This window comes from Podarcis bocagei (assembly GCF_964188305.1).
Source record: "Podarcis bocagei genome assembly, chromosome: 8".
Taxonomy (NCBI): domain Eukaryota; kingdom Metazoa; phylum Chordata; class Lepidosauria; order Squamata; family Lacertidae; genus Podarcis; species Podarcis bocagei.
In genome coordinates this window covers 42996300-43020055 of record NC_138133.1, presented here as the reverse complement: position 1 = coordinate 43020055, position 23756 = coordinate 42996300, and the positions used below count along the sequence as shown (strand labels likewise).

The 23756-nt window shown below is 39.9% G+C and overlaps 1 protein-coding gene across 4 annotated transcripts in view; it reads left to right on the top strand.

Annotated features, from left to right (window-relative positions):
- The window catches only part of ANKRD12 (ankyrin repeat domain 12), a 49332-nt gene that overhangs the window by 11705 nt on the left and 13871 nt on the right, over positions 1 to 23756 (top strand). The window contains exons 2-9 of one of the 4 annotated variants that reach the window (XM_081205519.1): positions 4399 to 4493; positions 6793 to 6968; positions 7840 to 7976; positions 12851 to 12998; positions 15585 to 15653; positions 18024 to 18170; positions 18846 to 19046; positions 20101 to 20243. In XM_081205519.1, coding sequence (XP_081061645.1) covers positions 7890 to 7976; positions 12851 to 12998; positions 15585 to 15653; positions 18024 to 18170; positions 18846 to 19046; positions 20101 to 20243 — 795 coding nt within the window. In that variant the 5' untranslated portion in view covers positions 4399 to 4493; positions 6793 to 6968; positions 7840 to 7889. The remainder of the gene's footprint in view (positions 1 to 4398; positions 4494 to 6792; positions 6969 to 7839; positions 7977 to 12850; positions 12999 to 15584; positions 15654 to 18023; positions 18171 to 18845; positions 19047 to 20100; positions 20244 to 23756) is intronic. The other 3 variants (XM_081205518.1, XM_081205521.1, XM_081205520.1) reach the window with 3 other exon arrangements.

The following is a 23756-nucleotide window of genomic DNA, read 5'->3' as shown; positions in this document are numbered from 1 at the left end:
GCATTCAAAGCAACATAATTAACAATCGCATGCTAGCAAATTCAGATCACCTACTTTAAATTAATTTGGAGCTCTTGTGCAGCAAACTCACTTCCCCAAAATATTGGACTTTTTTATATAAGGAAAATGATGGGATTCAATTGCTGGAATAGCCAGGCCACCCTGGTAATTGTGAATTTTTGTCAAAAGGTGACCAGGTGTGCAGTGTTGACTACATTAAAAAAAACAACCCACTTATTTATAGACAGGATAAAACATGCCTTTAATCCTTACTAAGTGAAATAAGAACTAAGGAATTCCCAGTTACTGCCTGAACTCTTGATCTCTTCAAAATGTGGGTGTATGCTGTTCAACATTGTCCTGCTCATCAAATATGAATTAGACACCAATAAAATGATCTATGAATGCTTTAATATACTTGTTCTTAGCATCCCAATCAGTATCTCTTATCAGCACATATTAAAGGCAATTATAGCAATTTCAGAAGCCTACATTTCAGGCTTTATTTTGTTTCACTTTTCCTGTCCTGTGCCATCTGATCTGATGTGCTCATCTGAAAATTAATCATTAGAATAACCATCCAATTCTTCCTCAGCTATATGTTCACCATTCTCTAGACTTAATACCCAGTTTCAACACTGTTGGAGTTTGAACATGTTTGTGCATGTGAGCCTATTTGCCAAGCAAGCATGTCTGGGCAGTTCAGATGACTTGGTGCAATTGTACACTTGTAGGGAAAGCATGGCTTTGGGTGTTGGCAGACCATCCAGTATAAGGTATATGGGTATATTATTTCAGGTGGCCCAAAGCTTATTTTTGGGTGCACAATCCCAGTTCCTTGTTCATTTCCATGTACATTGAATATTACTAGCCAAGTGTGGCACCCAAATGAAGCATTGGATCAGATGTGATGCTATAGTGTTTCATACAGGATGCTCTTCCTTGAGGTAAGGGTGTATGTTTTGAGGTTGTCGGAAGCTTAGTTTGGGTACATAAACACACAATTTCTTTTTCATATGTGCATACATTGGGTATAACCACTAAGGGGGCCCTGGGTTAGATATATATAAGTCATTGTTGCACACAAAACTACATGATTGCTGCAGCTCTACCACGTATATTCCATCTCTTGGGTGGCATAGCTGTGCGGGGGGATTGGCCAGGTTTTTTGCCCCAGGTGAAGCCTCCAGAGGGGCGCCATTGAGGCTCCCAGGCTGTGTGTATGTGTATGCAAATACGTGTGCAGGGGGTGCCAAACTGGGTAAAATAAAGCCTAGTTTCTCTGCTGCATCATGTATGGTAAGAATTTCAGTCCTGGTTCATGGACTATATAGAAAACTTGGCATAACTGCAACTGCAGTTTAATCACTGTCTCCCCTTCATCCTGTAGATGGCAGCAAGGAATCAGTTTCTTTTGATAGCAGTAACTAAACCTTTCCAACTGTGACCCCTTCAGAATGTCAGTTTCTTTACTATCTCCCTCCCCCAATCCCTGGGTCTGGTTGGCCCAGCTGTCCAATCATGTAGTGACCGTTCATCTTCTTCTGTTTTGGTGGAGCCATTTTAGTTACCTATATCTCATCAGTTTTCCACTTTTGTTGTGCTGGGTTCCCCTATGTGGCGCTTGCATTCAGCTGTAATTCTTCTGCAATTGTAAGCAGCAGAATGGGCCATTAATTAAATGAGAAATAGTACCCAAAGGTGCTTCAAATCTTCACAGTCTTGTCCAGATGAGGCAGAGCCATGGGTGATACCCACTGGGGCAAATTAAGAATCTCAGGACCCAAGAAGCTAAAATTTGTTTGGAAATACTTATTTTAAATGCATCAGCAGACCACCAGTGAATACATTTTAGCTCATGAAAGTTATTAGCATGGAAAGTCTAGGGCTTGCTGGACCAAGGTAGCTGCTTAATTTGAGAGTTCCTTATTCTAGTAGCTCATATTACCCAATATGAAGCATAAAAAGTGATAAAACACAGCTAAAAATAGAAGGAAGCTTTGAAAGATGTCTCAAGGTTCTGACAGCTAAAGAAAAATATGGTTTAAAATGCTTCAAAGCGATACCTCTCGGTGGGGCTTCAGGATGCTCAGCAAATCTGCATGTAAGTGAAACTGACATGGCAGAAGGAAGGAAAGTGACAGCTCATGAAGGCGATAGATTTGAAGCCAAGCTACAGCAAATATTAGATAAGCATACATGGTGAATGAAGAGTGCATTGGCTGGGAGTAAGGCCCACTGAACTCAGTGCTGCTTTCTTCTGAGTAGACACTTAGTTATTTACTAGCTGCAAATCAGCAGCACCAGACGACCTTGTATAATTCAATAAATAGCAGAAAGATATACACCATTACAAAATTAGTAAGAAACCCATAACAATTGTATTTTTGGGTGCCTAGAGGCCTTTGATTATCTAGAGTTACTTTTTATGTTCTGGCTGGTGCTGCAGTTCATACAAGCACTCCAGACTAGTGTTTCTCATGTAAAGTGGTGGGCTAGCATTTCCCCCGCGATGTGTTAGGAACTGGTACCATATTCCCTGAAGCATGCCATCCAACCTAGGCTGATGACTCAGGGACTGGCCCCGGTCTGTGGACTACCACTTTGAGTAGCAATGCTGTACGCCCTGTACTGGCTCTTTGTTGTGAAGTATGAGTTAATGTGTTCAATTACAGAACATTCAGCATATATGGGCAGGTGTTGGAAAAGGTGTATTAATTGTCATTGCACTTAAGCAAATCATACCTGAGTGTTTGATGTGCTAGAATGATGGGGTTATTAATTACTACATTGCAATAAAGAATGCTATGTGAATTATAGGTATATGCTAGAATGTTAAGTGTAAGATAATACAAGTGCTTTTAGAAAAATTGAACCTGAGAAAGTGTTTGTAGATATTTAACTTGAACATAGTTCTCTAGCATGCCTACTTTTTAAAAAAATAGCTTTATCCCAAGCCAAATCTCCCTGTCTCAATAGAATTCTGACTAGAACCACATCACAGACATAAAGTTTTCAGTTATTGCAAAATTGTAATTGGGTTCACAGAATCATTGCAATTATCTGCCTGCTCTCCAGCCTTCACTGTAGGCAGCTTGAAATTATTATTGACTCTCTTCTGCTGAAGTTGCAGTGGTGTGCATCTGTAGAGAGTGAATATAAGAACTCAGGGTTATATCCAGTGATGTTGCTTTGTCCACACAAGGACTTTCATGTGTGCAGCGGACATTCCCCTCCCTCTCCCCACCCGCTAAATCTGTTCTGGGGTTTTGCCAATCCAGTCCTTTCTAAATATTTAGAATACAACCTCCATAAACCCCATCTAATATAGCCAAAAGTCAGAGATGGTAGGAGTTGTCCAAACACTTGGAGGGTACCAAGCTGGAGTTGACTGGATTAGTAGATGATACCTGTGGTGACTTGCTAGTCCCTGAGCTCAGTATCAAGCCATAAAATAAGACAATACACATTGCGCTATATGATGACCACTGAACATGTTATTTGCATAATTATTTCCCTAAACAAGCTGCTTTTCATAAAGCAATCATAAGTTCATTTTCAATACATGTTTCCTTTAAAGTTAAAATTGAATTATAAAGCACATTATTTTAAGCTTTTTCCTGTTTGTGTCTTGCTGCAGATAAAATAATGGGTTTGTTCTTTCATTGCCATGTGTTGAGTATGTTGGCATCCTGTGCATTAATAATTTGGGCTCATTCTCTATGTACCGTTGATGAGGCGGGTGGGTGCAAGAATGCAGTGAGAATGTTGGTATTGCTGTTATTTCTTGTTTGTACTGCTGTTACTTTGCTTTTTTCTCTTCTGTTGTGAGTTCATAGGATTCCAGCCAAGTTATGCTGATGTAATCCTACTGTAACTGGTATCAAGGACCGTAGCATAATGGAACCAGGCTGCATGATATGCATACTCAGAGATTCTGCATGGTTTATTGGCTGGTTCACAAATGCATATTCCTTATCTAATTACTGCAGCAAGCAGTGGTGACTATATGTATGAATGAGCCATCACAAATCAAAGAGTATGAATAGAAGTTTCATATTATCTCACATCATTGCTCCACAGCTTTTTTCAATGCTGTATTTTATACATTCATATGCAAGTCATCAGGCATTGAATATGTAACATATGAAAAATGTTAATTGAAAAATAACATGGCACTAACATTACCATTGCTACTTTCTGAGTAGAACCACACTGAGAGTGTGTGTTAAGCAATATTTTATTTTCAATTACACAGTAATATAGCTAGAAGTATTTAGGAAATAAAGTTAAGATTTATTAAAGCATTTGTTTACCATATTTGTATTTTGAGAAAATGGTTGGCTACAATTCTTAATTATCTTATTTACTTTAGTAATTGTAATAATTTCTATTTAGATCTGCTTTGGATATTTCATACTAGCTACAATAAGCTGACCTCAAGTTTGAATAGTACTGGCAGTCTGGAACTAACAACTGTGATTCCACTTTAGGTAATCTCCTTTTCTTTGTTACCTCACTTGTCACAGCTTGATTTTTTTGTTGAAAATGGAAATCCATGACTTCTTATTGTGAACCTTTTACTTTCTGAAATTAAAAAAGGAATGTTTGTGCAGATTGAAGCAACATTTCAGGATTTGGAGGTACAATCCATCAGATCAGATACAATATTTCATTTCTAATCCCACAGTTAAGTAAAAGCCTCTTAGAATTTGGTGCCATTTAAAAAACTAGTGGTAAAAGCTAAGGATGTCTACAGAAGCTTAGTCTCCAAAATTTACATTTTAATTGAAAGTTCTACAGGTGCTAATTTGGGGCTCAAAAATTGTGGGAGCAAACCTTAAAAGGAGAAATGGAAGGTCACTGCTGGAATGCAACTTGGCAGGGAACCCTTTTAGATCAATTTCAGTGTACAGTGGTGCCCCGCAAGGCGAATGCCTCGCAAGACAGAAAACCCGCTAGACGAAAGGGTTTTCCGTTTTGGAGGTGCTTCGCAAAACGAATTTCCTATGGGCTTGCTTCGCAAGACGAAAATGTCTTGCGAGTTCCTGCGGGGTTTTTTTCCTCCCCCCCTTTTCCCAAGCCGCTAAGCCGCTTATCAGCTGATCCTAAGCCACTAAGCCGCTTAACAGCTGATCCGCTAAGCCGCTTATCAGCTGATCCGCTAAGCCGCTTAACAGCTGATCCGCTAAGCCGCTTATCAGCTGATCCGCTAAGCCGCTAATATCGCTAAGCCGCTAATGGGCTTGCTTCGCAAGACGGAAAAAACCGCAAGACGAAGAGACTCGCGGAACAGATTCTTTTCGTCTTGTGAGGCACCACTGTATATGACAGAATACTCTATAAAACTGTTGCTTGGATGTATGGTCCTAAACTTTGGTTAAACTGATGTATATAATGCACAGTCTGTTACTGGAGGTTTGTAAACAAAGGGAAAACCCCAAAGTGGATTTCATATTCATATTGTTGTATTTTTCTAACAAAACATTTAGTTTTTCACAATTATGTAATATTTTGTCAACAATAATAGTAATGACAAAGAGTAAATATGCTATAGAAGATGGGGTTTGGGGAAGATGAGTTTATAACCATGAGGACAAGACAACTTTTCTTGGACTATATACAGAATTGTTAACCATGCACTGTGTAGTGGCTGTAGCAAGCCCAATACAGTGGTGCCTCGCAAGACGAAATTAATCCGTTCCGCGAGTCTCTTCGTCTAGCGGTTTTTTCGTCTTGTGAAGCAACCCTATTAGCGGCTTAGCAGATTAGCGCTATTAGCGGTTTAGCGGCTATTAAAGGCTTAGTGGCTATTAAAGGCTTAGCGGCTAAAAGGCTATTAGCGGCTTAGCGGCTTAGAAAAAGGGGGGAGCGAAAAAAATCAGAACACTCGCAAGACGTTTTCATCTTGCAAAGCAAGCCCATAGGGGAAATCGTCTTGCGAAGCAGCTCAAAAACGGAAAACCCTTTCGTCTAGCGGGTTTTGCGTCTTGCGAGGCATTCATCTTGCGGGGCACCACTGTATTATCATTTGCTTCATCCATTAGATTGCAGAAATGCTAGGCTTACTGCATACATAGGCCTTTCTATGTGGTTGTAGTTATCTATGCATTTGGTTCTCCAGAAGCTGTAGCAATCTGGGGATAATGGCTAAGATCCTAACTTACCTCCTTTGAACTGGGCAGAGTTCGTGGAGCAGGCCTTTCCTGCCTCCTCCTTTGTTCTGCAGCTCCCTGAAAATCTACTTCTGGGTTTTCTGGAACCATACAGAATGGATTGGGATATGGTGTGGAGGCTGTAGAATGGAGAGGTGGTCGAAATGCCCCCTCCCAATTTGAATGGAGGAGCCACTTTAGATTCAAGCCAATGTGAATAGAAATACTTATCTTGATGAAAGTATATATGAGTTTTCTAAATTTGTTGTCAGTCACTGATTTTCTTCCTATCAGTGAATACTTCTTCTTCATGACAGTATCTAATCAAATGAACTGGAACATCACAATTCTAAGTGTGCTATGGTATCCTTCTGGAGTGGCTGTCTGAGTTAGGGTTGGGTGGCACTGCTTTGCGGTGGTTCCGGTCCTGTTTGGATGGATGTTTCCAAAGGCTGATGCTTCCAGAGTTCTTCAGCCCTGTGGAGCCCTCAGTGTGGGTTTCCTCAGGCTTTGATTTTATCCCCTATGCTGTTTAACATCTACATGAAATTGCTGACTGGGGTAATCTGGAGTTTTGGAGTACGTTGTCAGCAATATGCTGATGACACACAGCTCTACTTCTCCTTTACATCTGCAGGTGTGGCAGTGGATGTGCTGGACCCTTGTCTTGCCTCGGTAATGGACTGGATGAGAGCCAACAAACTGAAGCTCAATCCAGATAAGACTGAGGCACTGTTAGTGGGCGGTTCTCTAGACCAGATGGATGGGAGGTTGCCTGCTCTTGATGGGGTTACACTCCCTCTGAAGGAGCAGGTACGTAGCTTGGGGGTACTTCTGGATCTTTTGCTGTCGCTTGAGGCTCAGGTGTCCTCAGTGGCATGGAGTGCCTTCCATCAGCTTTGGCTGGTGGCCCAGCTGCACCTTTATCTGGTTAGGGATAGCCTAACTACTTTTGTCTATGCTCTGGTAACCTCTAGGTTAGATTACTGCAACAGATTATACATAGGACTGCCCCTGAAGACAGTTCAGAAACATCAGCTGGTGCAGAATTCGGCAGCCAAGTTGCTCACCAGCGCAAGATGATTTGAAAATATTACATTGATTCTGTCCTGGCTGCCAATTAGTTTCCGGGCCCAATTCAAAGTACTGGTTTTGACCTGCAAAGCTTTAACAGCTCAATACCTCAAGGACTGCCTCTCCCCATATAAACCAACCCAGACTCTGTGATCATCATGTGAGGCCTTTCTTTGTGTGCCTCCTCCACAAGAGGTCTGGAGGGTGGCAATATGAGAATGGGCCTTTTTTGCATTGTCTCCCCGTTTGTGAAATGCTCTCCACAGGGAGGTTTGCCTGGCACCTTCATTATACACCTTTAGGCGCCAGGTCAACCAGGCCTTTGGCTGAGTATCATCATATATTCTTTTTCATGTGTTTGTGGGAGGGGGTGGTTGCTGGTTTGTTTGTTTTGTTCTTGTTTTTATCTTGTATTTTTATGCTGTAAATCGCCCTGAGATCTGTAGATGAACAGTGGTATACAAATTTAATAAATAAATATATTTGTGAAACCCTGAAACTGATGACTCTAGATACACTGAAATGTTACCCAATACTTGTAGATTACTTCAAGTATGCTGATATTTATTTTTTCTTTCTTTCCCCATCTTTCTTGTCTTTTCCCTGGCAGATGCATAATGAGCACTCTGATGCAAGATAAAGTCAGTGAACAACTATAAAATGCCCAGATTTGGGTCAGCAAAGGCAGTTCAGATTCAAAATTCTGACAGCGATAGCACCATGGTGGAGAAACCAACTGGAAGAAAGGTATAAAAAAGAAACTTGATTAAGAAGATTACATTGCAGCTAGGCAAATCCATGAAAGCAAAGAACATGTATGAGTCAGAAGAGATAGCATTATGTGCAACTAAACAAAGTTGTAGGAGGTACTTGCTAAAATAATTCTGCCTGTGGTGTAATGAGCTAAAACCCACCATAATCTCCTCTTTCACTGTGTGCCCTGAAACTTTTTCATGCATTCTTTCATAGCTGATGACATTACTTACATTTAAGGTGTTTTAAAGTTGATAAAACACAAACTTGAAGTATTCCTCTGATTTTTAAAGAAACATTCACAACATTCATTTTAAAGTATTTATGAGGTGTTATGTTGTGAACTTTTGATATTTTCTTTTGAGTAGAATTCAGTATGTATCATATTAAGATTACTATGAAAAGACTGTTGCCTACCTAATAGTATTCCAAAATTAATTCCTTCTTTCAATAGGGCTTAAAGTAGGCCTGTTAGCTGATCTGATCATTTTATCTGACTTAATCCAACCTTTCCCAACCTGGTGACATCCAGGTATTGGAGAACTCCAGCTGTGCTCCATTTCATCTAGCATGGTGAATGGTCAGGTATGATGAGAGTTGTAGTCAGTCACTATCTGGAGGGCACCAAGTTTGGAAAGCCTGGTTTAATCATTGCATTTAATCAATAAATTTTATTTTAAGTTTAAATAAATATGTATATTACCAAAATACCAATATGAGAAGTGTTAAAAAAGCTGAAGGAAGTGCGGTAACTTAGAATTTTAGAATCTATGGCTCAGCTAATTATAGTTGTCATTAAGGTTGCTTCCACACTGGTGGGAAGAGGGAATTGCTGGTGTTTTCTCTCTCAATTTTTTAGAGTCCATACAACTTCATTACCAAATTAATGCATTCTATGTTGTCATCCCATGTTATTTCAAACCTGATTTCTGGTAAACATTTGATAATAATTGGACATTGTGAACATGTGCCATTTAGGTTTTTAGGGCTATTGTGCAATTACTTGAAAGCTTCCCGTTCACAAATTTAGCCTATTTTGTTGCTTCCGACTTAGATTAGCAGTGGGGATGGGGGTGGGGAACAGATTATTGTCTCGCATCTGTTCCCTGTTCTCTCTCCAGGGAGAATGAAATTAATTGCTTCCTTCAATTATTTGTTCCTCCTCTTATTGCAAAGCATATTCACAATAAAAAATAATGGGAATTCAAGCACAGCCCACCCATAGTGCAGAGCTTTGTCTTGCCAGGAGTCAATTTATTGGTCCTTAATTGGCACAGCACTGAGTCCAGGCTCTGGTCCTGGGCTTGCAAGGCCTCTCCCAATTCAAATGTTACAGAAAAACAGAGATGGGTATAATCAGTGTCCTGATGGCACCTCATCCAAGTACCCCTAATGACTGCTCCCAACAGATTCATATAGATGTTAAGTAATGGTACCCTGCAGCACCAGGCAGCACAAAATGCTGCTCCCTGAAACCAACCAAAAACAGTGCCCCCAGTTTCCATCCCACAGAGCTAGTTCAGGAGGATACAATGATCAAGGCCATATACTTAGGGATTTTTTATATCCTTAAAAATCAAAAAGATGGCAGCGCCCATTATTGAAAAATGTTTCTCTAGCAAGGGAAAAAATGTGTTTATACTTTCTAGTAACAACTGCTGAGGAAAATATTTATGCTTTAACACACCAAAGCTGTAGGAAAAATGTCAGGAGTGCTGTGAATCTGTGTAGCTGTCTTTTTGTGTCTTTGACTTGTGTTTAAGCTGGTTTTGATCCCTTTTTTGAGAAAACAGTGATGCCACCTTGTACATTCCACTCCTTTGATAGATATTCTTGAGAATAGGATGGAAATGACCTTGAGAGGTCATCAAATCAACTTGTAAAAATATAGAGCAGCACTATATCAACTGCATATTTGAGTTCTTTTAGCAGTGCCAGCCCAGAATGATGGCAATACAGTGGTGCCTCGCAAGACGAAAAGAATCCGTTCTGTGATTCTCTTCGTCTAGCGGTTTTTTCGTCTTGCGAAGCAAGCCCATTGAAGGATTAGCGCTATTAGCGGCTTTTAGCGGCTTATCTGCTGATCAGATCAGCTGATAAGCGGCTTAGCGGCTTAGAAAAAGGGGGGGGAGGGAAAAAACCCAGCAGGAACTCGCAAGACATCGTCGTCTTGCGAAGCAAGCCCATAGGAAATTCGTTTTGCGAAGCACCTCCAAAACGGAAAACTCTTTCGTCTAGCGAGGCATTCGTCTTGCGGGGCACCACTGTATTAGTTACATCAAGCTTCTTGGAGGAATTTTTTATTTGACACAGGCAACTTGTTGCCTTGCTAAGCCAAAATGTGGGCAGTAACTAGCCAGGATGGTATAACGGCCCTTTAATTTCCAGTTCACAATCCTAACAGCTAGGGCACAAAATGGTTCCTCCATCATCCATGTACTTTTAAAGTTAGTTTTATATATCCAGAGCTACTACAGTCCGTATATCCTTGGGGCTCTGGTCTTTGATTGTAGCATCCTTTACAGCTATAATCTTAGCTGTCTTGTGGAATGACATCAACAGCAGTCACATAGCATTGCCTAATGATGTTGCAACTCCTGCTGTGACCTCCAGGCCTATGTCTCCAATGAGCTGCAGACAAATATTGATAATTAACAGTTTAAGTATCAGCTTTGTAATTTGCCTTTAACTGAATGAAATGGATAGTTTCATAATTGGTGGTATTCAAGATATTTAAAAGAAAATAAGTTATGAATTATTACAGTGGATTGTTGTATTGCTCTGAAAATATGGTGGAAATTTAAGATAGCAAGATTGTGGCAAGTATAATATATTCCATGTATTGCTGCCTGGCTATTAGTGACGATTCATGAAAAAGCAGTTTGTCTAACAGACATAATCATAGCTACATTGAGTGTAACTTAGTGTAATCTGCTTGCCTACATTTGCTCAGTATTATTAGATGAGCAAACAACTTTAGTTTGAAAAATATAACTTCAATTCTGAATGAACAAGCCATGGGAAATGATTGGTTTGTTTGCTCTTTTGAAAATCCATTAAAAATATTAACTGCTCTGTTTAAGATGCTAAGTCGGATTGAAATTTAGAATTGTACTTACTACATATATTTTATGTGAGCATTTTAAAGGATTTTGATTTCATTAATTATTATTGTCTGCTTCATAGCAGTAATTTTCATGACATAAGAAAGCTAAGTTTTTTTAAAAAAACTTACAGTAAATGCTATTTCACATCTGCTCTGTTTTCTACCTACTAGTTCCTCAATATTCAGCATAGTAAACATTTTAATAGATGGGGGCTGGCCAACTTTTTTCAACATGGAGAAATCGGATTATCCCCTAGAGCTGGACTCCGTGGATGGGGAAGAAATTGGATGTCATTCACATTTTAATGCTAATCTACTTAATTTGCATTTCTGGAAACAATCTGTGAACCAAGACAATAGCTATGCTTTGATATTCACATAGCTCCAAATTTTATGATACAGTTCTTCAACCAAAAAAGGAGTACAGAAATTGCAGAAATTGCTTGTTTATATTATGAGAACTGCATACTAAAATGTTGGATTTTCACTTAAAAAAAAAATCAAACTGATGTAGAAATGTGGCAAACGGAACATAATAATGGAAAATATGGGAAACCAATGGCAACAGATTTGACTATCCCTAGTAGATCCAGTCCATCCATAATGGATGTGCATCCCCAGGGTAATGAAGATTATATTCTATTTCTAAAGGGAACACCTGCCAAATTGGAAGCACTTCTGTGTCTGACAGGTGCTGCACATGAAGTGACATGTGAAGCCTGCCAGGTGGGCAGCAACACCTGGCATGCTGTTAAACAGAACTTAACTCCAGCAAAAAGTGAGGCCTGGGTGCCCCAGAGTTCTGTGATAATGCAGAGACTTCTCAAACTGTCTCACTTTTCACAGGAGCTCCCTCAGTTGGAAGTGATGCCCCTAGCACTGTTAAGCACCATACCAGGTGCCAACTTTTAGGTCAGTTATTTCCACCCTAAAACAGAGTGCAGTGGGAAATACAGAAAAAGGGGCAGGGGTGGAGTCAGAAAAGCTAGTGGCAGCCAGATTACGTAATTTAAACCATCCCTAAAATAGATTATTGTGTCAAGTATGTTTGTCTACTGTTTGCCCAATCCACCCTTTATTGAGAAAAGGACTGAGTCTGAGAAAAGAATAAGAGCTAAGCATTTATCCAACCTGCTGTTGTATTTTTTTCAGTGTATATTTAGAAAACTAATGTTGTCTTCTTAGGTAGATACACTTGTAATTTATATTGTTAAGAAAGCAAACTTTATACAGTCAAGTGGCTACAATTATAGTCTAGGAACTGAATCACAAACGTCTATCAAATTGTACTTCTGAGTTCAGTGAAATATTTTTACACATGTGTTGACTGCATTAGCTGTTTTGTTCCTAGTGTTTTTCTGTGACATAACAAGGCATTTAGCTTTCAGCTTCACTAGTCTTTATTCTGTCTCAATTTTTCACAATAACAGTTTTACTCTCCTTTTTAAACTTTATTTTGTTTTTTGTTTATACTTTTTATTTATTTTTAACATGCTTTATTTTCTTTATTACTTATGACAGAAGGCATAAGATGATGCAAGATTCTTTAGCATTCCATTACTATTCTGTTCTGTATTTGCTGTAGTAAATCTGTAGTAAAGTCTAATAATCCTAGATTGTTGTAATCTGAGGAACAGATTAGGGGTGTAATTCTTCTATTGGTTATCTGGTTTTTCATAGAATGTGTTTATTTTTATTTTTTTAAAAATACGCTGTTAATAGTTTTATGTAAACATTGTACTTATAACTCTGTTTATATCAGAGCAAGGACAAGATTGCCTCCTACACCAAAACTGCCAAAGTGGATAGGAGTGATGTGGGAAAGGAGATGAAAGAAAAGTCTTCCATGAAACGTAAACTTCAGTTTAATGTTAGTCCATCCAGAAATGAAGATCGAAATTCAGACACAGGTAGTGCCAGTTTTATTTTTTCCTCTTGAAAAAAATTGCTATAATAAACCTTCACAAAAGATTAAAAAGTAATAGTAAAGTGCTTGCTTATATCCCACTTGTCAATCATTAATCTAGCTGCACAGTTTTTCTTATCTTTTTTCCTAGTGCACCTATTAAATGAGCAGTCTGCCCATTAATATATGTTGATGTTCGTGGAAAAACCAGGCCTGGCCTGATTATTCAAATCTTACTGCTTTCAGTTTCCCTTACCATAATGTGTTCTACTTGGGATGGTGCATAAGACAGTTTAGAAGCTTCAGTTCATTCAGAATAGATAAGAACATAAAATGAGTCCTGCTGAAACAGACGAAAGGCCCATCTAGTCCAGCATTTTGTTCTCACAGTGGCCAATCAGATGTCTGTGAAAATCGCACAAGCAGGGCCAGAGTGCAACAGCACTCTTCCCCATTTGTGCTTCCCAGAAACATACTCAAAGGCATACTGTGGAAGTAGAATGTAGCTATCATGGCAAATAGCCATTGTTAGCTTCTTTCTTCTATTAATTTAACTACAGTAATCCTTTTTTTAAGTCATCCAACATTGGTGGCCATCACTGCATCTTATGGGAATGAATTCCATAATTTAATCATACATTGTGTGAAGAAGAGTGTTTTTTGTGTGTGTTGTGAATCTTTTGACATTCAGCCTCACTGGATGGCCCCAAATTCTAGTATTATGAGAGAGGGTGGAAAACAGTTTCCTATCAACTTTCTCCACACCATGCATAATATTATTCATCTCTATTATGCCCCCCTTACTCCCCTTTTGGCTTGCCCTTTTGTAAACCTTTCGCACCTCTACAATATCCATTTTGATGTGAGGTGACCAGAACTGTCTCCTTAACCATCTTAACCAAACCTGAATCTAAACTAAAACTTCCCAAAGAAACTGATATCAGCTTGCTCTTGGAATGAGATCTGCAAAATGTTTGGGACTTCCCCGTTTTAATTATAGCAATGTATTTCACTAATGATTTTAGACATTAATACAGATAACTTAATGCTCTGTTAGCTGGTATAAACTTTATCATAGAATGGTAGAGTTGGATGAGACCCCAAGGGTCATCTAGTCCAACCCACTACAATGCAGGAATCTCAGATACAGCATCCATGACAGATGGCCATCCAACCTCTGCTTAAAAACCTCCAATGGAGAGTCCACCACATTTTGAGGGAGTCCGTTCCACTGTCGAACGGCTCTTACTGTCAGAAAGTTCTTCCTAATGTTTAAACCTGGTGTTTATTAGATTTGGTTCTTTTATACTTCCAAAAGTAGTAATTAAGTCTTAGGTTTGGCATGATTTGCTATTTGTTAAACACATGCTTTTGAAGTGCCTTATGAATTGTTGGAAGCTTTGGATTGTGTCCAGGACCGCATGAATGCTCTGTCAATGCAAGGATTTCTGCACGTGCAACAGAACTTCCACCCTTCCCCTGTGTGCCCTCTAAACCTGTTCTAAGGGTTTTCTCAATATCTGGAGCAGATTTGGGAAGAGTGAGGGAGGAGAGAGGGGGAGGTCTCATTACAGAAATGGAAACCTTTGAACTGACAGGATAATGCCCTCTGTTTGCATTGCAATGCCAGCAGAGCTTTATACCACAGCCAATTAAAGTTTTCTACCTCATAATTAATGCCCTGGAATATTTTGGAGAAGAGTTGCTCTTCCTCAGCATGCTGCTTTCAATCTAGATTGATTTTTGATAAAAATTTTGGAAAACCCTCTCCTTGATTACCTTATCCATACCTTTTCCTCCCTAAACATGCCCCATATAAATGAAAAAAAGGAAGTGGTTATTGTGATATTTGTATGTGCCCAGCCACAATGTGCAGATGTAGAAACACTTCCAGTTGCCAGAACTGTCTACATTTGTTTTCATCTGTTTTATTATTTATGCACTAGCGACAGGGTAATGCAGAATCAATTCACAATGAGCTTTTATTTTCTGAATGAAACCAGTTTCTCAAGAAGCACTTTTCAGGGGCCAAAAATATGCAATAGATCTAGATTCTGTATGGACTACACAGAAAAAAACAAATAGTCTCCATTGCTTTTATAGAATAAAATGTTGTGCATACACAGCCTGAGGTCTACCTCCTCTGAGACCTGGGACGGGCAAACTTTAATAGTTCCATCCATCTCTGGATTATATTCCACAATAACAAAAAATATTCTGTTGAAACATGCTGTAAAGCATATGCTCTGGAATTCTTAAAATGTTGTGAATCTCAGACTCCTCTTACATAGTTGTTTCATTCTGATGTTTGTCCATCATGTACTGAAGAACTTCTATGGTGAAGTACAGTATGTTCTTTACAAGTGTTCTGCAATATTTCCCTGTAAAATCACAATTTGTTACTGCTTTAGACTGTTTAGCAATGGTGTGAATTCTTAATTTTCTAGGCATTTATTTAACAGCACTGTAAAGCTAGCATAAGGATTCTGTAGGAATAACAAAAAAGTGGCATGTCCATATATCTATATTGTATGCCACACTTCCTTGCTCTCCTCCACCCCTTTTCTCCCATGTCTTCTTCACTCTGTAGATTCAGATCCAGGACATACAAATGAAAACTGGGGGGAGAGATTAATATCTACTTACAGGACATATTCAGGTAAATGCATTATCAGGTATACTTAAAATAGCTGCACTTTTCCCTATTCACATATTTACAGTAGTTTTCATTAGTTTTTTGTGTGCCTATAAATCTCCTTGCAAATACTTTATGTGTTAATATAGGCTTAGCTTGTGTTACTTTTCAGTGGAGAATCTAAAATGACCATCAAACTTAAGCATGTACAGGAATATTATTTCCTGTTAATAAAATCCCTTCAGATCTGTGTTGGAAGATGGCAGCTACCATGTGGTAACCACAGTAACTTCTTTAGGAAGAAAATGTTTCATGCTGAATAATTATTATATTAAATGACAAATGGAAAAAGTAATGCACAACAAGTAAATGTGTGTGTGTGAATGAGAATGTGAATGAATGATATCCAGCCAAGTCATATCCAGAGTAGACCCTTAAGTAAATTGATTTTATTATGCCTACTCTAAGTATGACTTAGTTGATTGTCACCCTAAGATAATTTTCAAAATATTTGCAATTATTTATAGATATATTTTTAGTTGTTATAACAAATGATATAGGTATTTAGAATCCATTGTAAACTGAGAATTAAATCTGTGTGGCAAATGTTTTTCCTATAAAACAATGTTGTTTTATAGGAAAAACATTTTTGCTTCCTATAAAACAATCAACAAATCATGCCAAACAAGTATGAACAAGTATAATCAAATACTTTGTCTGAAATATGTAGACATTTTGAAATGGGAGAGTATGTTAATATGCAGCATTTATACTTCTGTCATTCTAACAAATCTTACCTCAGAAGTAAAAATAAAGTAGGGGTTCCATTTTTTGATCATTGAATTCTAAATTCTATTCATATATCAAGACACCCCCACAGTAAGCGTACAGGGATGTCTGCTAGTATGAGATTTTTTAATCTGAATATCCTATGGCCCAATCCACGTGTCTTTGCTCGTACTCAGAGGAAACAAACCCATGATCCCTTTCTTAAACCCCAATCGTTAATCCAGTAAGAAAACTTTGCTACAGATTATAGTTTGGAAGTGAAACAAACCATGGTCCCTGGTTCACATATGACACCAAGCCAAGGATTGTGGTTTGTTTTCCCTATGTGTTAGCAGAGAGAAGATATGGTTTACTGTGGTTGTGAATTGAGGTTACTGTAAGTATATGCTTATTCAGTATTAGGAACATAAAGGTGAGTTTTAGACTGCATGTGTTTTCTAAAGTATTCTGTTTGATTTTAGGTTTATATCACTTCCTTTAAGGAGCTTAGGGTTAAACTATATGTAACAATGGCTGACTCGACACAAGTAATGTAAAATACTTATAAAGTGCTATTTTATTGCATGGGGAATGGAGGAGATAGCCCTTTACTGCTGTCTTTTCTGAAAACAATTCTCCCCAGCTGTTTCTTTCCTGATCAAGTTACTTCTAATTTTGGAGGCTTACCTGAAGAAAAAGCTAGGGGGGAACGATTTTAAGAAAGAAGCACATACTTGAAAGCAGTTCTGCAACTTCCATGCACCATGTGCACTTTAGATTGCCTTATCCCAACTATGGTTGCCTTAAGAAAAGATTGCCTTACCTGTGGACAAACGCCGCCTGAAAGCAAGATGGGCGCGGCATCCCCATAGTCTCCTTTAAACTGGACTTTACCATTCAAGGGACCTTACCCCTTTTATTTTACCTATCCCAACTTGTACGAGTTGAGTGTTGACTTAAGTCTGACATAGAGGTCATGCCAAAATCATATCTAGTTTGTTTGTTAGAGTGGCCTCACAACAGTTCTGTGAAGTATTGGCTCAGTTCTCATGTAACACTAAGCCAAACACAGTGTGTATATACTCATAGTAAAAGTCATGACTCCCTCCTCTCCCAGTCCTACTGCTGACATGCTATCTGAAGCTAAACAAAGGATTGGCTTAGTATCATGTCCAAACTTAGTGTTGTGGTTTATCCTACTCTAGACAAATCACAAATTGTAGCCAAGATTTGTTCAATGTGTGCTGTTAGCTGTGATATTTTTCCCCCTACCGTGAGTACCTATACACCTACATGATCACATTTAGCCAGTTTGGCTTAGCATTAACATGCATATTGGGTCATTGGCTTGTCCAGTGCCACACAGAGAACTTAATTGCTCAACCCAACTCCTCCACAAAGCCAACCTTAGCCACTACCTCACACTGACTCAACTTAGGTAACCTAAATATTTTCAAGAGAAGATTTGCTAATATATTCTTTCCATTTGCAGAGGAAAGCAATTTAGTAACTTCAGAGGGAGTGTGTAAAATGATATACTTCTCCAGTCTGTATATCTGTGCTTTCTCTTGAATGTGCTATAATTGGCAGTATTTTGTTCTTACTGAGATCTACTGATATTTCCAGAGAAAGAAGTCCCAGAGAAGAAGAAAATGAAAAAGGAAACTGGAAATAAGAAAGCAGCACCTGTTAGTATTCTGTTTGGTTACCCACTATCAGAACGCAAGCAGATGGCCCTTCTTATGCAGATGACTGCCAGAGACAACAGTCCAGGTACTACCAAGCAGTCACTTCCTCTGTGTGTATACATACAGATGCAGGGGCCCTATATCAGGACCATGGGGAAAGGGGGTCTAACATTTTCCTCCTCTGCCACAGGCTCTGTGAAAACTCCACCCCCAAGTTGCCATTGGCCCCAGGGGGGAAACCAATAAGAGCTTTTCTCCCAGGACTTAATAGCAGCTTGGTGTGGGAGGAGGAGTTTATTGGCTCAGTGGCATAGGGGAAAGTAGACATACATTACATAATTCCCTGGATACAGTATACATGTATAGCCCGATTGACATGGCTTCAGGTCCTGTTACGGCTGCAAGATAATAAGGAGATGGTGGGAACGACCCTTTTGTGATGCAAGTGTTGTATCAAAGACCAAAACCTCCAGGTTTCATGAAGCTATTGCAACATATCATGGCCTAGGGAACCACCTAGTCCAGAGTTTTTGTTAACTGGGAAATTAATCAGTTTGCTAGCTGTCTTTTGGAGCTGATGCTGGGATCCAGTTAGTCCTTTCTTCACCATTTGAATAGATTATTAACAGATGACATGACACACACAGCCTGCCACCCACAAGAAAAAAAATGAGATTGTAAGAGGACTTCAGTCAAGCAAATTTTATTCACTATGGCAGAAATTTTTAAAGTATTTTTTGTCTTGAATTTTAATTTGTAGATCCCAGTCTAAATCATCCTCTGCAGACAACACCAACACAAAAGAAAACACCAAGCTCTTCATCACGACAAAAAGACAAAGTTAACAAAAGAAATGAACGAGGGGAAACCCCCTTACATACTGCAGCCATTAGAGGCGACATTAAACAAGTTAAAGAGTTAATCAGTCAAGGTGCAAATGTGAATGTAAAAGATTTTGCAGGTAAGTTTGACGAGTAATCAGTTTATATAAGACTCTCTGGTCTCTCTTACAATTAGGATATATGAAATAATGACTCTTGAATAACTTGCTCTTTGTTATTGGTCTATAGAACAAACAGCCTGTACTGAGGAGTTGAAGGTTTTGGCATTACTGTTTTATGTTCAGTGACAGGCACATGTTTCTTTACATGGTAATCGGTGTGGCATGCAAATTTTAATATTCCCTTTGAAGAGCAGCATGTATAATTTCAAAGTGTGAAATGTTTACTCTAGTGTGAGATTTGAGGATTTTTTTCTATAGCTTCTGGACACCTTCTTTACAAATTTGCTTGTGAGTTTTCCTGATTCATGATGGTAAACTATATTATTTTTTTAGTGTGCTGGTACTTCAGAAGATAGGTTTGTCAATGTCAGTTTGCCACAATAGCTAAAAATGGCACTTTTACTTTCAAAGGAAGTGGCTAAGTTAACATGTAATAAGACAGACTTTCTGGCTTATTATGGTTTACTGTAAATGAGCAGTGTGTTAGCAGACAATTCCTGATCGCTCAGCTTTGCTTTTACCCTGGTGCAAGCAGGATAACTGAACCTGGAATCCTTGGCTTCCCCTTATGTCCAAACAAGGAATTGTGGTTTGTTGCACCTTCACAAAAAAGATCAGCAAACGAATAACAAGGCACAACTGAAGATTGGCTTCTTAGAAGGTGACAAAGCCAAATCCCTGATTGGGATTTCAAGGGAAACCAAGACTTTCCTAGTTTATTCTGCTCACTTGAGGAGAAGAAAAAAGCCAGTGACTGGGCAGTGACTGGAGCTAGTACATGTCAACTCCAATATTTCACAAAACTGAAAACATTGCTGTTTGAATTTTAATTAACCTAACAAACCACATAGCAAAACACTACATTTTAAATGGTTGTACCTGCAGGAATAAAAGAATGATTTCCTATTAAAATTTTAAAAGTGTGTATCAGTCTTTGCAAAACAAATCAAACTGCATTATCTTTGAATTATACACACATACATCCTTCATATTTGGACTTCTTTTGTAATAGGTTGGACACCTCTCCATGAAGCTTGCAATGCTGGCTATTATGATGTTGCTAAGGTCTTAATAGCAGCAGGGGCAGATGTGAATACTCAAGGACTAGATGATGATACTCCACTTCATGATTCTGCAAGTAGCGGACATAGAAAAGTATGTACCATTCATGCAGTAAATAAGCAATCCCCATATAGATACAGTGGTCCAAACTAACTAAACAAAATCTACAGAGGATTTCTAGACACTAACTTGGGGGACTTCCAGCACACCAGTGGAACTGCCACTGCATCCTATACTGGTTCAGCCTAGGAGCAAAAGGAAAAAGGGAGACCTCAAAACATTCAAAAACAGCAGGAAAAACGCTTAGTGCCCCAGTGACCCTAGAAAGACCCTCAAACAAGTTATGCTGGCAACAACACCAGTATGCCAAAAATGTGCTGAGGGAGCCAGTGAACTCACAATAATGTGGGCACACCCTGAGCACATATCTTTGCATCACAGCACAATGTGTACAGCACAAGACAGAAATCAGACACATCATGGTGCATTTGTCTCTTCGCTGCCCCCAAATTTAGCACCAGTTTATAGATTCCAGTAGCACCAGTGCTACAGGGGGAGTCCTAACTGGCTGAAATGGGTTATGTTCAAGGGAAGGAGAGTAGAGCATCTGTTTTGCATGCAGAATGTCCCAGGTTCAGTGTCCAGCGTCTCCAGATGGAACTGGGAATGCTCCCTGTCTGAAGCCTTTGATAGTCACTGCCAGGCTAGTGTAGATAATACTCATCCTGACCATAAGAAAGGTAGGGAACACCCAAGCCAATTGGGAAGAGTGCTGCATGGACCCAGAGCCTGGCTCCTGCATGGGTGAGCCAACCAGCTCACCACACCCCCTGCAACTCATATGATCAATCTATCCTCTTCCTCATTTAGCATCCCGGCAGCCCTCATTACCCCGCTCTCCATTTCTCCAACTGAGTGCTTCATTCATCCTGGTGTCAGCAGTTATCCCTGTGCCTGACAAACAAGGGAACCTGAGTGAGCAGAGAGAAAGGGGGCCTCTGCTTGACAGCAACTGCTTGACAACATGGTAGCAGTTGAAGTGTTTCCTGTGGCATTAACTTTTTGTTAGGAGCACCTGTAGCATCACTGTCTATCATGAAGCTTGCCCAGGTGCAGAAGCCTGCCTGGAACTGGTAGATTATCAACCCCTGTAGAGGAATAGCAGGGAGCATTCTTAGGTGGTGGGCCTCCTTCATGGTTTCCATAGAACAGAGTGTGGGGTGGATCCTGTACCTGTAGAGGAGCAAGCAGCAGAAAATTGGGGAGTGGGGACATAGAGGCAGTGGGTAGCTGCTGGAAAGCATAGACCCTGAACCTGGTTGCATAATAGGTGTTTGTAAGTGACAGAGAAGAGTAAATGATGCCACTTGAGTGTTCTGCCAGCGTAAATGCCTCAGCAGGAGTGGGGGAGACTGCATGTACTTGCCCTTTGGGGGGTTTCACTAGAACTCTGTTTGCAAGGGATGTTACGCTTATGAATGTTTGGCCAGTAATGGCAATGCTTGGGGCAGAGTGCCTGGCCTTCATCAACAGAGAGCTCATCTGTAGTGTGGTGGTTAAGAGCAGTGGACTCATAATCTGGTGAACCAGGTTCGATTCCCTGCTCCTCCACATGCAGCTGCTGGGTGACCTTGGGCTAGTCACACTTCTTTGAAGTCTCTCCGCCTCACTCACCTCACAGAGTGTTTGTTGTGGGGGAGGAAGGGAAAGGAGATTGTTGGCTGCTTTGAGACTCCTTAGGGTAGTGATGAAGCAGGATATCAAATCCAAACTCTTCTTCATCATCATCTGCATGTGGGAGGGACGAGTGCTTTCTCTGTGTGTGGGAGACACTGCTTCCTGCTGTTGAGGAGGGAGGTGTAAGAGGTACTAAAGCAAAACAATTCAGACAAGAAATGCTATTCACATATAACAAAGTGGGAGGAAGACATGGGTGACAGTTATAACAGTTACACTTCATAGCATGGCTGCCACCTTCTCTTGCATTTCTGGATGGGCTGCTTTGCCCTGGCAGACCCAGTTGTTGGAGTAGAGTATTGGGTGTTTTGTATCTGGAATCTGAAGCACTTGTAATGTGCAGTGTGCATAGTTTGCATAGTGGTAACACATCTCTAAAGTTCATATTGGTGTTCTGGAGACAAGCAGTTTGGTATGATGTTCTCTCTTTCTTCCAGTAGTGGTGATCTATGGCATAGTGGGTTATGCTGCCCTCTTGTGCCCCAAACCGAGAAACACAGGCTGTTGACAGTTACTCTCCTCCTCCTCCTCTTGACCAGCCAATCTCCTGTCTATGCTATGATGCTCTGCTTTCATATCTGGAGGCAGTCATACTTCTGAGTACCAGTTGCTGGGAACCACAGAAGGGGAGAGTTCTCTTGTGCTCAGATCCTGCATGAGGGTTTCCCACAGGCAGCTGGCCAGCCACTGTGAGAACAGGATGCTAGACTAGATGGGCCATTGGCCTAATCCAGCAGGATCTACTTACATTTTATATAGAGAGACTTAAAGAAGACTTATGTGTGAGCTCTGAGATACTGCCCCATGTCATGCACTCTGTTTCAGTTGTAGCCACTCTCTGTGGGTGTTATATATTGGCAGTGGTGTACAGTTATTGGGTTCTGAAGTACAATGTTCTGCCATGGTGAGATTGGCAGGGGCAGTCATTGATAAAAGGGTGGCTTAAACAACACGCACAACTCCTCAGTGAGACAGCAATTTTTTGCACCAGGTCTAGGGCTGGTATAAAGTTCCAGTATCAACATGAACATGGCAGCAGTCTAGACGACTACAGAACAATGTGTAAATATGCCCAAGTTATTTAGCTTGCCATTTTTTACCAGCCTGTGACGACAGTTGTAGTCTGCATTTCCATGCTGGTCACAAGAGATGGGGAAATTCCCATCTCTATGGCCATCATGAAAATTCAGGATACCAGCTTCTCAGCAGGCCAGTTTTTTGTTTTTTAAGTATCTAACTAAGAAGAGATATTGCTGAGGGATGGGTTTCCCTGCACTGAAAAGCAGAAACAAAGCAGACTGGCAGAGGAAGAATGTTGAAATCCATCCCTTCTCCACCAGCCCATTAACTTTTCTCCATAGAATTCCTGGTGATCTATGGCTACCAAGCAGATAGTTAGGTACAGGGATGGTAAGGAACATGGTGTAAATGTCCTCTACCCTTGATCCACCTCTGTCCTGTTCATGACTCCATCCTGTTCTGGCCATTCCATCAGCATATCTTGGTTGGCAGAGCTGTTCATTCAGCATATTTGGGTATTCTGCCAGCAGCACTGGCATGCCAGTGTCATATCTTGATTTCTGCCAAATACTATAGCCTCTCAGTCAACAGAACTTAAGGAAAAGATTGCTTTGTAAAATATGTTACAAGAGTTTAATCTCCTGTGTTGCTTAATTTTTTTATCTTTGGCACCAATCCACAGATTTAGAGCAGTCAAAATAAATCAGTGTATTGTTCTGGAGTGTGTTATGTGTGGATTTCAGCACTGCTGTCCTACCCTGATTTACTTACTGGTATATAATGTCATCCATGTATATAGCATTTTGCAGAGTGAGATGCTTTAAAAAAACAGGTGTCTGTTTACAATCT